Raw genomic sequence first — 17074 nt, 5'->3', positions numbered from 1 at the left:
TCTTATAATAAGAGTCTTGCAAATAGGAATGAAGAATGCAATCATGCAAAGCAATTAATAACTACAGGGGAAAGCTCCAATAAGTAGTCTGTGGTCAGAGTACTGGTTTCAGAGATCTAATTCCCAGCCACATTTAAGCAGACATAGGAAATCTACCTGTGGAGCTCCTAACTCTTTTTTCTTTTGCTCTATTTTTTGTTTCATTTCATTTCCTTCCCTCTTCCCTTCTTTACCTATAAGGATCCATAAGAGATTGCAACTTTGAACAACACATCCAAAAGTTGTTGAACTTTCCCAATCTGAAAGCCACCCCAACACACAATAATTGCAAGAGGGTAGGAAAGACAGATGCCGATATTCTCTGTTTCTTGCTCTCTGTGTGCCTATGCATATGTGTGTGTTCACTGTAGAACAAATTGTAGTTACAGGGAAGGATTTAGATCAGAAGAAAAAGAGGAACAGAAGAGGCTTTTTTAAAAAAAAAATTAGAGTCTTCCTTCTCCCGGCAGTTTTAAAGTTTTAAAATCATAGATTTTCATATCAATTTATATCTCCCACTGCCATTTCCTTTTCTCAGTGTGTCCATTTTATTTAGATTGTAAGCCTGAGGGCATAGAACTGTCAAATCAATAATTTGTAAGCCGCTTTGTGTGGAGTATAAATACAATTATATTATTATTATTATTATTATTATTATTATTATTATTATTACCATCACCATTGCTTTCTCCTCACACTAGTCCATATATCTTAGAGAATCTTGTAGATTGTCAAAGCTGAGAATATCTGCAAGAGTGGGATACAAATATAATTAGAAAATCAATAGATTATCATAAAACTATTGCACAATTTCATCATACAATCTTTCCATTTTTAAGATGCTTTTCCCCAGTTTTTCATAATGTTATACAGGTTCACATCCCATTAACTGATAATCTTTTCAATATGAATGTCACATACAGAACTATTGAAAGACTTATAGTTCTTACTCAGTGGCTAGATGTGGCAAGGCAGCTTGATTGAAAAGGTGTCAAGCCAAAACAGAAGTAATGATGATATGATATATAGGAAGCTGCCTTATATTGAACTAGAACATTGGCCTGTCTAAACCAATATTGTCAACTTTGATTGGCAGGATCTTTCCAGAGTTTCAGGTAGAATTCTTTCCTAGCTCTACATGGACATTAATAGTATTTTCAAGTATCATCCAAGTATTTATCAAGCCTGACTCTTCTTATTTTTTGAGATCAGGTGAGCTCAGGTGTGTTCAGGGTGGTGTGGTGTGTATTATGAGATGAGACAGACTACGAACATTTTCCAGTTGCATTCACACTTCTCTAGTTAGTCATGTCTCAGGCTAATGGATCATTGGTTGTTGTTACCTGCCCTTGAGTCAACCTCAACTCGCGACAGCCCTTTGGATGAGATATTGCCAAGACGCCTTGTCCTCTTCTAATCTGCTTAGGTCTTCTAGATTCATGCTCGTGATCTCCCTAATTGAGTCTATCTCTCTGATGTGGTCATTCTCTCTATTTCCCTGTACCTTTCCTAGCATTATTGTCTTTTCCAATGAGTCATGCTTTCTCATGATGCAGCCAAAATATGATGGCCTCAGTTTAATTATCTTGGCTTCTAGGGGTATTTCTGTTAAAGGACCCATTTGTTTGTCTTTTTGGCTGTCCACAGTATCCTCAGCGCTCTTCTCCAGTGCCACATCACAGATGAATCGATTTTCTTTTTATCTGTTTTTTTCACTGTACAGCTTTCACATCTATACATAGTGAAGGGGAGTACCATGGCATGAATTATTCTAAATGTGGTGCTCAGTTGTATATCTTTGTTCTTTAATGTCCTGCCTAGTTCTTTCATCGCTGCCCTTCCCATTCCTAGTCTTTGTCTTAAACTTCATATTGCGAGTGAATTTGCCTCACAAATTCATATATATGTTCCTCTTTTCATCTGTGAAATGTTTGGTATAACATAAGAGCAGAAATAAAAAAATAGCAGCAACTCAAAAATAAAATGAAATAAGATACAGATGAAAAAGCAGAGCAACAAAAAACAAATCAGTCCAGTATGCCAAATACCTGTATTTAAATATTAATTGTTTTGTCTGCCATTGGAAGGACATCTGAAAAGAGATAAGAGAATTACAGTATATTTATTGTGAGACTAGGTAGCTGTAGGGACTGGTAGTTTTTTTTAGTGTGTTTTATTTCCTTTTATTTCCATTCCAATCTTTGTGTTGTGTGCACTTGCTATTTCTTACTGTTTAAGTTTGTCCTCACAGGCCTTATGGTTCATGGTACCAAGGGAATGATCTTTCCATTTGGTTTGGTTTTGGTTTTCATGGCCTCTAGATCCTTTTTCAAAAAGTATGTCAATTGCAGAACTTTTCCCAGTCAAATGGATGTTTACTTTTACTTTTATTGTTTACTTTGGATGAAAGATGCATTGTAGTGAAGTGCCAGAAATTTGCTAAGCAAACACCTTGCAATAGGTTTTATAGGTTCAAGGTCTTCAGTATGGAGACCTCATTGAGATGTGTCTGAAATTTGTAACTAGGGTTGTATCCCTGCTGGCGTTATCTATTACTGCAGTGGCACTTGAAAACAAAGTATTTGCAATCCCAAATGCTTTTTTGGGTTCGTCTTCAATTAAACTATTATTCTGCAGTGAATACAGCAAGTGCTTGTTTTACTCTTGGAGCATATCCAGTTTGTGACATCATTTTTTGGATGGAGAATTTCTCAATTTGTCCTCTCAGTGGCAAAGACTCAGTTCCCCATCAACAGTGTAATCTCTGCACTTGATCATTCTTTCCTATGCAGTGTTGATCCTGTTCATGACCCTCTCATCAATTCTGTTCCAGCCTCCTTCAGTGGATTCTATGAGACATCAATCACATCTTCAATTAACATTCAAGATCAAAACATCCACCAACACTGATGCATTTTGAGATCTTCTCACTATTGTAAAGCTTGAAGAGTTTGCCAATCTGAATCTATTTACTCTAAAAACCATCTCAGTCTTGTGGTGTGTGGCCTCCATATAAAGTTCCTCACTATCAGGCATTGCTTTTTTACTTGGCAGATGTATCCACCATCACAAATGACCCCTTATGTTCTACTGGGGACACATTATCAATTCTGTCACTTTTGGGATCAGCCTTTTGATGCTACATCCTTATCTCTATGTAATCATGGTGTCACATAGTAGGGACTACAGTGTCAACACCTCCAGACTCAACAATTCCTGTTGTGTCAGCTTCTGCACCTGCACAACCTATTTTTATGACACCAGCTTGCTCTCTGAGAAGTGCAGATGAATGAAGGCCTCTGCCTGCATTTACTTCACATTTGTCATCTGTAGCCCGTTACTATGCTAAGCCAGAGTGTTGCCAGGTGTAAGGCTCATTCTATGATGGAATACATATTAATTCACAAGGAAGTTCTATTTAACCCTTTTACAGTTGAGAAATTAGATTGTATCCACAATATAAAAACCATCCCATTGTTTCATGACCCAAAAATGAGACATTTGACTTCTCATGCACTACCCATCAAGAAGATTACTGCCTCTAATGCATTTTTGGCAGGTTCAGAGCACACCTGGAAAACTTCAAAATGAAATGTGTATAATTGAAAGAGGAATGTCATTTGCACATCAGCACCCTGGATATGCTTGCAGTGCTTAATGAGCACCTGAACAATTCCTGGTATTTCAAGGGATAATACAACCCTGATGTTTTACTTGAACAAACAGAGACCGATTTGCCCTTCTTCTTCAGATATGCATTCAGTTGTAGTACTAGAAACATCACCCTTGTAGTAATGCATCTCCTTGGCACAAGCAGTGTGCTGGTGGATACTCACACCAAATTGATACACCAGTCACACAAGTGGGAGTTATCGCCTATGGATAAGGGATTATGGATCACCTATTTTGTTGCTGAGGAGTGCCTTTTCATATTGCTATAGAACATCCTGTGGAGGAGGTTTTGTACATGAGCCAAAAGGCGGGCATGGTGTTTTTCTACATGTGGACAAGTCCCTTGTTTGTATGCTTTCCTTTCTTTACCACTAATAGTGAGATTGGTGACCAGGTCTCAGGAGTACAACTCACACTGCATCCTGATCAGTTCCCAGTGCCCAAGATAACCGCTGTCACCCTTCCTCTGGGGTATCATCTGGTGCACTCTGAACCCCCCACACCTGCCAGTGATGCCACTACTCCTCCAGCAGCATCTTCATGGTTCATTCCTCCTTTTGAAATTTTCTTAGCAACTAAGAAAACAGTACATGTTAAACAGGTACATGCTCTGATGCAAAAAAAATGTAATGGAAGCCTCTCAGGTGTGGCATCTATAATGTGGTTGTTGGGTTCTATTTTTAGTAACTGAATACAAATAAGCAAGGAACTGAAAGAGAAATAATACTGTACATTTTTTTTTCCTAAAGGAGAAAACCATAATAAAGCAATGACCCTTTAAAACACAGTTTACCGCATCGTTAAAAAATCCGGCTTACCTTTCCCAGTTTGAATCTTAGGAGTTTATCGCATCACTACAAAACCCAGCTTACTTTTCCCAGTTTGAATCTTAATTTGGGATGCATCTGGGTATTATCATATGCCAAATGTAGCTGATGCTGTCAGTCAAGTGCAGCCTGATTTGCAAAGCCAGGAGCTGATCAGTTTTGAAAAGAAGCTGGCTGAGCATGGCTTCTAGACAGAAGTTACCTGGGCTGTACTCGGCTCGTGGCATAGTTGGCATTTGGCATATGATAATATCTGGCTGCATACCAAATTAAGATTCATACTGGGAAAGGTTAGCCGGGTTTTTAGCGATGTGATAAACTCCACAGTAAAAAAAAAAAAAATGTTTCTAAAGAACAGATTATATTCTGTCCTTGCAACTTTCTGTGAGATGTCAGTTGTGTACACAACTCTATTAAATGGCAACGTGACAATAGCAGAGGTGGGTGAGCAGCATAATTGCCCCTTTTCTGTGACCCATGTCATTACTTGAATATGCCTGATACCGTTGAATAGGTTTTGTACTTGACAAGTTCATTCTTGGTCTTCTTCACTGTTTGCTCTTTCTGTTTATTGTACTTTACAGCAAGGTGAAAACTAAGCCTCTGAATGTATGTTGTGGTTAACCCAGGCAGCATGGTAGTAGAAGCAATTCAAAGTATAAAGAATGAAAGATTTATACTTTGGATATCAGCATTTGTGACAACCTAAATGTTTTGATTCTGGTTTGCTTTAAACAGTTGTGTAACAGCAAGTGCAAAGGGCACGGAATATAACACCAAACCAGGAGGAAACAAGGACAAAAAGTCTAGGTCCAAATGAAATTATGTGTTTTAGGAGATTAGCGCAGTATCTTTTATTCCCGCGCTAGGTGCGGGATATAAAAGCATGGGGATAGATTCTGTCACATAGCTCTGTTCCCAGGAAGTACCCATCCTGCACCCAACCTGGGCTTCTTCCATACCTTTTAAAGAATGGGAAAATCGTTTTAAAAGTCCAGGAGAAGTCCGGGTCAGATATAGGATGAGTACTGCCCAGAGCGTACTCCTGGATGGAGCTATGTGATAGAATCTGTCCCTATGCATTTACATCCCGCACCTAATGTGGGAATAAGAGCCAGTATGCTAATCTCCTTAGATTGATATGAGCTATAAATACATGAAACCTATAGGGCAACACAATTAAAGATCATACTTCTGTTTAATCATCAGTTTTTATGGCAATGTGTATTATTGTTTTCAGTTGTGTTGACTTTTGTTCTTTTATTTGTAGCTTTTGAAGAAGGAATTTTCACACCAAAATATGTAAACTATTCATAAATAAATATTACATTTTTCTTATTCAGTTGTTATTATGTGCCTTCAAGTCAATTTCAATTTATGGTGACCCTGTCATAAGATTTGCTTGCCAAGATTTATTCAGAGAAGGTTTTCCGTTGCCTTCCCCTAAAGCTAAAAGAGTGTGACTTGTCCAAGGTCACGTAGTGTCTCCCAGAGTCCAAGGGTCCTTACACACTACACAGTAATAGCACTGTGATTGCACTTTAACTGTCACAGCTACATCCTATGGTATCCTGGGCTTTCTAATTCAATGAGACACTAGAGCTCTGGCTAAGAATTATAAGTACTCTACCTCTCCCTAAACTGCAAATATCAAGATTCTCTAGGATATTGCTATGGCAGTTAAAGTGGAATCATAGTGCTATAATTATGTAATGTAAAAGGATCTCTAATCCAGCACTCTTACCACTGCACCATGCTGGCAAATTTCAGTCAGCACTAGACATACTGGCCCGTTCTAGACGGGACTTTGCGCCGCCCTCGTCACGTGCTAAGGGTTGGCCGAGGATCTAGCGTCCATACCGGCCTCACCCCTAGCACATGACGAGGGCATAAAAATGGCGGTGCCCTATACACATGGGTGCCGCCATTTTTATGTGCTGGACGCTTAGCGTCCACACGTCGCCCTTGCCTTGTGACGTCATGAGTGCGCCATTTGCGCACTTGTGCATCGCAAGCGAGGCGCGAAAAGAAGCCGCTTTTTGCGGCTTCTTTTTCCGCCACTGGGAAGCCTCCCTGTTTGGAGGCTGAGGCTTTCTGGTGGCGGAAATGGAGGCGGCGGCAGAGTGCCCTTCTTGGGCGCTCTGTGACGCGCCACTGTTTCCTTTTACTTAAACAGAAACTATTTCCACATGACTATTGGGTATTCTAATCTTTTCTGAATTTGGGGGATTGACAGTGTTTTCTTGTAGCACATATTAAGGGGGGAGGCAAACCCTTTACATCGTCTGCTCCATCCTATTCCATTTCAGAATGAGTTTTGTCTATAATTTGCAGATGGAAAGATTTTTGCCCCCTTCTACTTCATTTTTGCCTCTCTCTCTCTCTCTCTCTCTCTTTCATAACAATACATATACACACTTATTTTGTTACATAAAGTAGTTGAGGCTGTCTTAATATTGAGTTATATGTTGGTGGGTATGTGGAGGGACCTGCTTAACTTTTTCTTTGCTTTAGTCATATAAAATGATCTCCTGCCCAAGCTGTATCATATTTTTTAGGGTGAAAAGAAACTGCTTATTCCATATATTTCCATTCTTAATGCAGTCCCTTGCTTGAAAATCCAACTGTTTATTTTAAGTTGTTCATTTACATTTCTCTCTGACACTATGCTCCTCCTCTGCATACCTTTAAAGCATCTTATTTTATAAGACACATCCTGCATTTGTCAGAGTTTGACCTGCTCTCTGAGTGTTGAAAGGACGAGCAGTTAAAAGATAGGAGCAGATGGAACCTTGCAATTGCAGGGAAGGAAGATAGAACAGCTTTTAAAGGTTAAAAGAAAAGTGTGATGTTCCTGTTTCAAGAACAGTTTTCTCTTTGGGTACTTTTAGAAAACATATTTCTAATTGGCTCCCGTAAAAGACACCCACAAGAGGGCATGTGTGCAGACAGTATCTGCAGCTATCGCCTCCTGAAAAATCTAGATTGCATGTTCAGTTGGCCCATGCTACAAAACTTTTGATTACTCAGGAGTCACTTCAGAAATTATCCCAGCATCTGTTCCATATGGACTCTGTCCAGAGCTTAGATACTTGAAAGTAATTCCTTTACCCAGTAATGAAGCTGCTGCTGCTGTATGCCTCCAGGTGATTTCTAACTTATGGCAAGCCTAAAGTGAGCATATCTGAGGTTTTCATGGCAACATTTGTCCATAGGGGCTTTGTCTTGCCTTCCTCTGAGGCTGTGAGAATGTGACTTGCCCACGATCACCCAGTGATTTTCATGGCCGAGCAGGGATTCAGTCCCTGGTGTCCAGATTTGTTGTCCAACACTCAAAACTATGCTAGCTTTCAGTGAACGTATACTGGCATTGTATTATAGCCTCAACCAAAGTGGACCTGTTGAATAAATTGCTGAATGATAAAGTCAACAGTTATGTAAATCTAGAGCCACCAAAAATCAGTTCAAGTCTTGGGGGGGGGGGGGGGTGTCTGGAAGTTAATTCATTCACTCAAGATCACTTGAGATTTGGGAGACCCAGTCACTGCCACCCATGACCAACACCCTCCACCCAGCTGCCTTCCTGACCTCCACTCATTGTGGTGCTCAGGGGCTGCCACTACCATATCATGTGCCCCTTGGTGTGCAGTCTGGGACAGCCAGGAGGTGAGACTTGCTCTTGGAGGCATAGGAGTAGCCAAAGAAAAAGGGCCATGGAGGTGCTGGTGTTGCTCATCCTCCTCCAAGCAGCTGAGGCCACAGTGGGCTGATCGGTGGCATCTGCACTCTTGGTGTCATCTGGTGTGGGGGACTGCCGGTAAGTGTGATGGCAGCCAAAGGGGTGCATTTGGCCCTTCCCTTCGCCACCACAGCTGAAATCTCTCTGCCACCATGAGGGGGGGTGCCCTGCCCTGCCCTTAACTGCAATGGCAGAGGTCTTCTCATGATGATGCCTCCACCACCACAGCGGATCCAGGAGGGGTGTGGTGGGAGGATGGCCTGATTGGGTGTTGCCCACCATCAGGAATGTCACCTAGTGCAGGCCACCATCCCCCACATCCCGCAGTGGTACCACTGGGTTTGATTGCTTCTAGTTCTGTTTCCAGATGTCACTACCATCCTATCATATTTCGCGGCCCCTATCTTCCTCTTGCTCATCAGATGCATAAGTGGAGGAGCATGACCATGTGGCATGATCCCACATTTTCCTCAAGATGTGAGTGTAGGTGACCACAAGAGTTTCTTATAGGGAAAGGGATGGAGAAGGTGATCATTGCTGTGTGGTTGTAATAAGACACAGCTAAAAGCACACCTTTTTCCTTGTAGGTGTATGTAGATGCTCCATTATTGGGGTCGTGGCAAAAAAAAAAAAAAGGATTTTGATAGCACTAACATGGAAAGCTATTACATTCAACCTTGAGACAACATGTATTGGGAACTCCAAAAACCTTTGTTTGGAAAGAGGGACATTCTCCATTTGTAATCCATGATGTTTTTCCACTATTTCTGACATCTATTTTCTTATCATGCAAAATCATTAGGAAGGAAGGAAAGATGAAATAGTGGCACTCCACATTTTGATTCATAGTTCTAGGAACTATCTATCTGAAATTACACAAAATTTTCTACAAAAAGTGCCACAATTATCTCTTAAAACATATCCCTGTGGCCTTCTGTTGAACTCCTGTTGAGGTTCTATACAAGCACAGACTGATATGCAGAGAAATATCTAACTTCTAAAGTCAAACATTATAAATGTGGCATAACAGGCCTTGTGAGAGATTAGAAAGTCATTAGAAAGATATTAACTCTTATAGGGATTGAAAATGTAGTCCCTTAATGTTGGGTAAAGGTGTTCACTTGTTAAGATGTCACTATGCTATCATTATTAGCTCTGTCAAAAGTGGTCTTTTGAGACTGGAGGCCTCCATTTGGACATTTTCTGATGCATACAAATCCCATACAATTCTGATATGTACGAATTCAGTGAGATTGTGGAATTTGCAGTATAGCACATTTGAACAGTGCCATGTTGGAAAAGGCTGTCCTGCAGCATGGTGTTTAATAACCTATGTGTCTTACTATTCCCATTAACCGGATATATCTCTTTTGTTGCTTCTACCTCCAGCTGTTCCCCAGCACATTGGATGTTCATTCATCCTTCACCCACCATGAATTATTTAAGGCAGAATGACATAACATAGGGGTGGATCATGACATAATGCTTCTAAAAGAGCCTTTTACAAATGCAGCTACTGTATAATGTATACACATAAATATAATACGTTACTTATTAAAATAGCTTATGCTGCTGTTTCTCATTATGTTACTTTCAAAATGTAACCCCATTATGCTCTGTTACAAAAAGAAAAACCTTATTTTCACATAATTGTCTTGCTTCAGTTCATTACTTCCCATGCCTGGCCTAATATGTATTTCAGTGAGTTTCCTACTGAAATCAGGATTGGCAATGTTCACTTGGGCAAAAACCCAGATGATGCCATCCTGTACGATACCAGGTTCTTCCAGTGAATTTAAACTTCTGTCCCAGATTTGGAATTTTATTTTTTTATAAGAAACTAGTTACTTTAAGTATTACTGTTATCACCCAAATACTGGCTACTATTATTGCAAGGCTGAATAATAACTCAATGAGTTGCTGTTGGTAATGAGTTACCATGCTGTTCCATTTGTGCATTGAAAATACTTGGCATTTCATATATCATGTAAAGGCTATGCTATGTAATCATAGCAATCACCAAGATTTTGTATGTAGAATTAGAAAACCAGTCTCTAAAAGCATTAGCCTTAAACAGTTTTATACCGGAAACAAAAAAAATCAAGATGCTCTCTGGTTCCCCCAAGTGAACAATTTGGATACTGCACCTTGGGAATTCTAAGAAAAGTTCATAAGATATTGCACAAAGCAATCATATCCTAGTACTTACTTTCCACACAGCTGCCTTGGTTTACAAGTCCTCAACACCATCTATTTGGATACTAGTGGAATTTGTAGCCCAACACATCACTTTGGCTCAAGTTCTATGTATTTGAGTATTTATAACAAATGAGCATATTTCCATTAGAACATCATTTACCTATGAAGTATAGTCAATAGAATGAATATCAAGCGGTCCTAATATACTAATCCACTACCTACCAGTGGAGATGGAAGACAGGAGATAAAGGCACCGTTGGGGAGGGGAGAGAGGGAAGAGGAGAAGATGGATAAGGAGCCTTGGGAAATTGCTTCAGAGGCAGAAAAGGGATCAATTCTCTCTCACACTCACCATCTCTCTTGCCTCCTCATCTCCACTCTTCCCACACGTCTGACTGACATGTTGTCCTCATGTGCTCTTTGCTTGCTGTACAAAGCCCACATATAGATATAGCATGAAACAGCTGCCCTTGTGACTCTTTCTGCTCTGACTCCCATTGTTAAGACCAAGTCAGAATATGCCCATCCTCAGTAATGAGCAAGAGAAAGATGCCACTGAAAATAAATGAATTATAGATTTGGCAATTATAGACAAAAATAATTCAGTTATACCTTATTATTGCAAAAAAAAAAAAAACCCAACTAGTTGCTAAAGTAACTCATTGGAAAAAGGGGTTACCACCTAGCTCTGTTCTCTGTAGCTATTGTATTAGCAGTACTGTATGTTCATTCTTCAAATAATGAATATTCATGACTCAGTAGTGTGTGATAATTTCATTTCCATCTCCCTGAGAAGTAATGTTCTGCCATGCATCAGTCCTTAGTTCTGGAATGTTCTTAGCACTTATAGTGATTACTTAGAAGCTTTCTCAGGCTTAAAAAAAGCAGGTATTTTAAAATGTTCTGGAAGTAGTTCAAAAATACATTTACAATATTGTGAGAGTCAAATACATGCTAGGTTTGTAGTATTTACTGTTTCCCACATTTTTGTTTACTTGGTGCCTGGATCTACCACATGTATGGTAGTGGCACCACAGGTGGGGAGGAGAGATTTAACCCTTTCCTTGATAGTCAGGTCCTTCCTGGTTGCCACCCCACAGCAGTTTAAAAAATAAAGAAACAGAAGTCTGGTGCTGGTAGAAATTTATTTTCTTTTGTTTATTGGTTGGTTGTGAGAAAAGAAAAAACCCTAGAGGAAAGAGTTAAAGCTTTGCACAATCCAGATCAGGTTTCCATATGCAAGGTAGTTAGACTCCCAGGCATTGGATTTCAGGAGAGAGATTGTATAGTTAAACCACTCTATCATATTTCTGATGCTGACTTCTTTCTTACTTCATGCTTAGAATCCTTAAGGATGCACAAAGAAAGCTAAACAGAAATCCATTAATTCCCCCTCTTGTCTCTAACCAGATAAAAAAACACAAAAGACAAGTGGGCTGAATGATCAGCAGTTTTGGAATATATTTGAAATAAACATGTTTTGGACTTGTTCTTTCCACTGATTAATATGCAGATTTTAAGATGCAGAACTGGCGTGTGTGTTTGTTCAGGAGCTATGTGAGCTGCAAATGGCAAAAAACAGGTTTTTAAAAAAATCAGTCTACTCAAAACTAAGTCCTTCTGAAGACAACAGGGATTAACTCCTAGAAAAATGACTAGTCCCAAATTGCCTTTATTAAAAAGGATGCATCCTGGATCACAATGGTCCTTATTATTGTTACTATAGGCTTGTGTTTTCCTATGCTACATTTTTTATCACCGTAGAAGACACAGAGAGTCAATGTGGTGTAGTGGTTTGAATTTTGGACTGCAGGTCTGGAGACCAGGATTTGGATCCCTGCTTGGACTTAGAAGTCACACTCTCCCAGTCTCAGAGGAAGGCAAAGGCAACCCCCCCCCGAACAAATCTTGCCAAGGAAACCTTATGACAGGTTCACCAGAAGACAGATATAACGGATTTTTTTTTTATGGTGAACAGATGATGAATGGCCAACAAAAAATAACTGTAACCTTCATGCAGTGCAATGGGACATTTAAGTCCATCAAAATCATGTTTTGTTGTAAAATCCATACAGAAATAGACCTACAATATAGACATTCTTTGGTGGTGTTTGTAAATGACTTCAGAGCAACATCAGAGTGTGACCAAGGTGGCAAAAATTATTAATAAGGAAGAAAACACAAGCTAAAAGAGGCTGGAGCAGTTTGCTTTGCCTGAGCCTGCTGGAAGAGGCAAGATTTCACCCTTTATCACCTCTCTTTCATTCTGAGTTAATTGAGTGTAAACTACTTTTGTACTCTGAGCCCAGTTTGCAGCAATCAGTTGTACTTTCAGAGGGGGAAAGAAACTTAGACATTTTTAAACTGATCAAAAAGTGGAAGAACAGAGCTTTAATTGGGACTGCCCCATCAAATCAGGACAGTTGAAGGGTTTCTGGAGTAGGGTGTTTTGTGTTTTTTCAAAGAAGTACTCATTCTGAAAAAAAAAATACTTGGCATTTCATATATCATGTAACATCTGTGCCATGTAATCACAGCAATCACCAAGATTTTGTATGTAGAGTTAGAACACCAGTCTCTGAAAGCATTAGCCTTAAATGGTTTTATACCAGGGAGGGGGGGGGGGAACAACATTACATGTACTGCCACCATTTCAAGTCCTAAATTTAACTTGTAGTTCTAGCTGGAGCTGCGACTCTGGTTGAATCAGTAGGCTTTAAATAAGTATTGACTTAACAAGTTCTCACTGATTCATTGGTTTTCTTCTAGTTGAGATTTAGGCCTAGGCTGACCTTTTAAATGTCACACAGTATTAAGGATGCATGTGGGTGGAAGCATTCTTCCTTTGGGATGAAATACTGCTTCAAAATGCATCACATAAAGCTGGCTCTGAATTCTTATAAGATGTACTAATTCTGCTAATACACCTCTGGTCCAAGTTTAGGTAGTGGTCATGATTGCCAAGTTCCGAGTGTTTTTGGGACCTTGATACTTGGGGAGTTCACTCCATCTATATGCTTGGAGGGCCTGCTCAGTATTTCACCAGTAGAAGCAAACATTATGTAGAGACAGAAGGGAGAGACTTCTTCACTGTGCACCCCAGCTGTAGGGTATCCTTTCTTTGGATGTTTGACTAACACCAATCTTAATCTCAAATTAAAATTTAAGAATTTAGCAGAGGTTTGAGGTGGCATTCAGTTGATTTTGATTTCCTCGGTTGTGGATTTCTGTACTTTGTTCAATGATTGTTTTATTGCTTCCAGCCCACCATGAGATATTTAAATATAGGGTGAGATATTAATATTTCAATAAATCACAGTTGCTTCACATTATGGAAATTAAGATGGAATTAGATGATCAGTGGCAAATATGGCACTCCCAGTCTTGTTTTGAGGCATGAGGTAAAAAGAAAACTTATCAGAAGAAAGTGGCTGTGCACACTATCCATATCAAGTTTTCCATGAATTTTATAATGGTTCCATCCTCCTGAACATATCTATAGTTTTCTCTCACGTCATCATTCAGGATTTTCCCAGAAGTAGCTATATGACAATGTTTAAGTCTAGAATGGCTGAAAGTGCAGTTGTCCTTGGCTGATTGACCGAATGAGTGATTTGCAGCTGCGTTCATCTTAAGTAGTCCAGATCATAGTTTAGACATGGTTTGTAATTTTCATCTGAGAAACTAAAACCAATGCTTTTTAAAAGTTAATTTAGATGTATAGTACAATTATCTAGCAAAAAACAAATCACTGGATTCGCCTGTATGTATAGAGTTGCTTGTCAAGTTGACCTGATGGTTATTAGAGCAAGAAGGCTTACTTTGGACTGCCCCGTCCATAACTGTAGAGATGATGCTGTTGTGACACTTGTTCTTAGAATCAGAAAGAAAATGCCTCAAGTAAATTAAGTGGAACAGCCCACTTTCTGTACTGTGTAGAGTTTATAAATGGCTAGGGGGTTACTTGCTTGCATGTGCTTTCTTGTAGGGAGTTATAGTAAGGGTTGTTTTGCTCTCAGTCACTTTTCATTCACGTTACAATATGCTATCATAAGTGAAATGTAAATGTGATGCAACAACTTACTTCTTCTTTTCCCCTTCAAGGATATCCAGTGAACATTCTCCAAAGCTTCAGATTCGGAGCCACAGTTACTTGAGGGCAGTGAGTGAAGTTTCAATTAATAGGAGTTTGGATAGCCTGGATCCAGCAGGTCTCCTTACTTCTCCCAAATTCCGCTCCCGCAATGAAAGCTACATGAGGGCCATGAGCACTATTAGTCAGGTGAGTGACATGCCTGCGCAGATGAGAAAATGAGGGCAGCATCAACCAGCTCTGAAAAGCATCAAATGTATGGAATAAATACACCCTGGGTAATTCTTGGGTGAAAGCAAATACGTGACTCAATGCATTGCATATTTTTTTAAAGAACCATCTGATCTATAAAAATCCAATTTTCAACATTCTGGCCTACTATGGTACAAGTATTCTGCCTGCTATGTTAAATGTGTCATGAGCTTCTTAAAGTTACTGTATTTTTCACTCACAGGAAAGAGCAAAGGGACCTACTTATCCAAATTTGGTCCACCATGCATGTGTAGACAGATCAAATCTCCCGCTATTTTTTCCCATTAGACTTGTAGCACTCTTTTAACCCCTACAGGATTTGGGGTGAAACCAGGTGAGGGAAGCTGTTAGCACCCCTGCGCACGTATAGTGTGCTCTATGCATTTACCTGAGAATTTTTTTAAAAAACATTTAATTTAAGCTCATGCATCTCAAGATCCCCATAAAAGATTCTGCAGACAAGAGCTGTTTTGATTTCAATACCTGGGGCAGAAAGCAGATGTAACCACTTCCCCAATGTCATATGCAAGTCTGGTTCTTTACACCCATATATTAATTGTGGCTATTCACATCAGTCAGGGAAAATGAACCATGGTATTTAGGAAAACCATTGTGGGAAGGGCACCACTGGTCTCTTATCAAATGATGTCCTAGGCAAGAAATATCCTTGGCTCCCCTTCAGCTTGTTCTTTTCTTAATGTATCTGTAACCTGTTTGAAATATTAGATACATGATTTCCATGTCTGGGAGGCTAATACAGCCCCCCCCCCCAGCTATCCACAAGTGTCCATCCGTGGTTTAAAGGCAAAGACAGTAGGCTTTCTTACTTGTATCAGTTGTATGCAGCTTTTACATTTGAAGAATATCCCTTGCAGCTAGTTATTTAAAATACCTTCCATTCTCCATTTGTCTGTGGTTTGGCAAAAAGTGGGATTTTACCCTAAATGAGGAAATGATGCATCAGGTGAAAGTTTCTTTAGCACAGCCAAACCAGAGACTTTCTTCCATACTTGGTCCCATTCACTGAATATACTAGAGCTCTTGAAAGATTAACACACGCCTCAAATACAAGGCTACGATATATACTTTGAAGCTTTTAAATTTTGGCCTGTACACTAATTCTGTGCCTTAAAGTGCTAACTACACTGTGCTTGATTCATTTTACTCTGTAACTGGATTGATTTACATATATTGCTATAAGATAGTGGTTTTATTGTTGTATGCTGTTGCTTTTATCAATAGCATACAACAACAATTCCTTTACTAGACCAGAGTTCAAATCCCCACTGAGCCATGGAAATCCAGGGGTGACCTTGGGCAGGTCACACTCTCTCACCCTCAGAAGAAAGCAAAGCCAAACCCTCCTCTGAATAAATCTTACCAATTAAACAGTGTGGTGGGTCATCTTGGGGTCACCATAAGTCACAAGGAACTTGAAAGCACACAACAGCAATTGGTTTTATCACCCTCGTTGAAGATTTGGCCTACATCCAATTGGCAGCCCCCTACGCCAGATAGCAGAGATCCATTGAATCAACTTTTCACTGGAAAAATGACACTTAGGTGAATTTCACTGACTTAATGGATCTACTCTCATTAGTACTAGCAACTAGGTTAGGTCTTTGTTTCCTGTTTAATTTATGTAGAGGTAGTCTTTTCTTTTTTCTTTTCTTTTTAACATTGTCATTTTTTTAAAATGTCAAAAATTAGAAACAAAAATCTCTCTAGGTAATTTTTGTTCTGTTAATGTAAAGGTCCTAAAAGTCTATTTAGTGCCCCTGCATTTGCAACATGAAATTACAGAAAATAAGGTGTCATTTGTTAATAGATACTACATATATAATTACTTGTTTTTTGTGATTTCATAGATGAATCTTAATAATATTTGTTATGTTTCTTCTTCAGCTATTAGAATCATAATAATTCACTTTTGTAGAATAAGTCTACTGCCATTCCTACAGTTGGAGAGAAGGTCTTGGGAAGGTAAATTCTCTTGTTACAAAAGCCAAGGGAGGAATAGTTCAAGATACACACCCACACACACCGTATCATCAAGACTTTTTCTTTCCTTGGTTAGACTCACACACAATTGGCAGTAATAAATGAATTCAGCCTTCCTTTGCCAGTACACCCACTTCTAGAGTGGAAGGCAGACGCTTGTAAGCCAGCTGGCAAAAAACAAGAGAGACATTTTTATTTAAGAAAATCTAGCCATGCTTATATGCATGGATGCACACAAACATACAAAGAGAA

General features: G+C 39.4%; 1 protein-coding gene and 1 long non-coding RNA gene across 2 annotated transcripts in view; one reads left to right on the top strand and one right to left on the bottom strand.

Annotated features, from left to right (window-relative positions):
- LOC121917297 (disks large-associated protein 1) overlaps positions 1-17074 on the top strand; it is a 414174-nt gene that overhangs the window by 302124 nt on the left and 94976 nt on the right. The window contains exon 6 of the mRNA XM_042443120.1: positions 14581-14758. Coding sequence (XP_042299054.1) covers positions 14581-14758 — 178 coding nt within the window. The remainder of the gene's footprint in view (positions 1-14580; positions 14759-17074) is intronic.
- LOC121917298 lies at positions 716-17005 on the bottom strand. Its single transcript, XR_006101000.1, has 5 exons — positions 16856-17005; positions 15649-15761; positions 14561-14771; positions 2088-2131; positions 716-786 (listed from the first exon to the last, which is right to left on the bottom strand). It is a non-coding gene; the product is annotated as an uncharacterized LOC121917298 (long non-coding RNA).

This window comes from Sceloporus undulatus, unplaced genomic scaffold (assembly GCF_019175285.1).
Source record: "Sceloporus undulatus isolate JIND9_A2432 ecotype Alabama unplaced genomic scaffold, SceUnd_v1.1 scaffold_14, whole genome shotgun sequence".
NCBI classification, from domain to species: Eukaryota; Metazoa; Chordata; class Lepidosauria; order Squamata; family Phrynosomatidae; genus Sceloporus; species Sceloporus undulatus.
The sequence above is the reverse complement of the archived record's forward strand: the minus strand, read 5'-3'. Positions and strand labels throughout refer to the sequence as shown.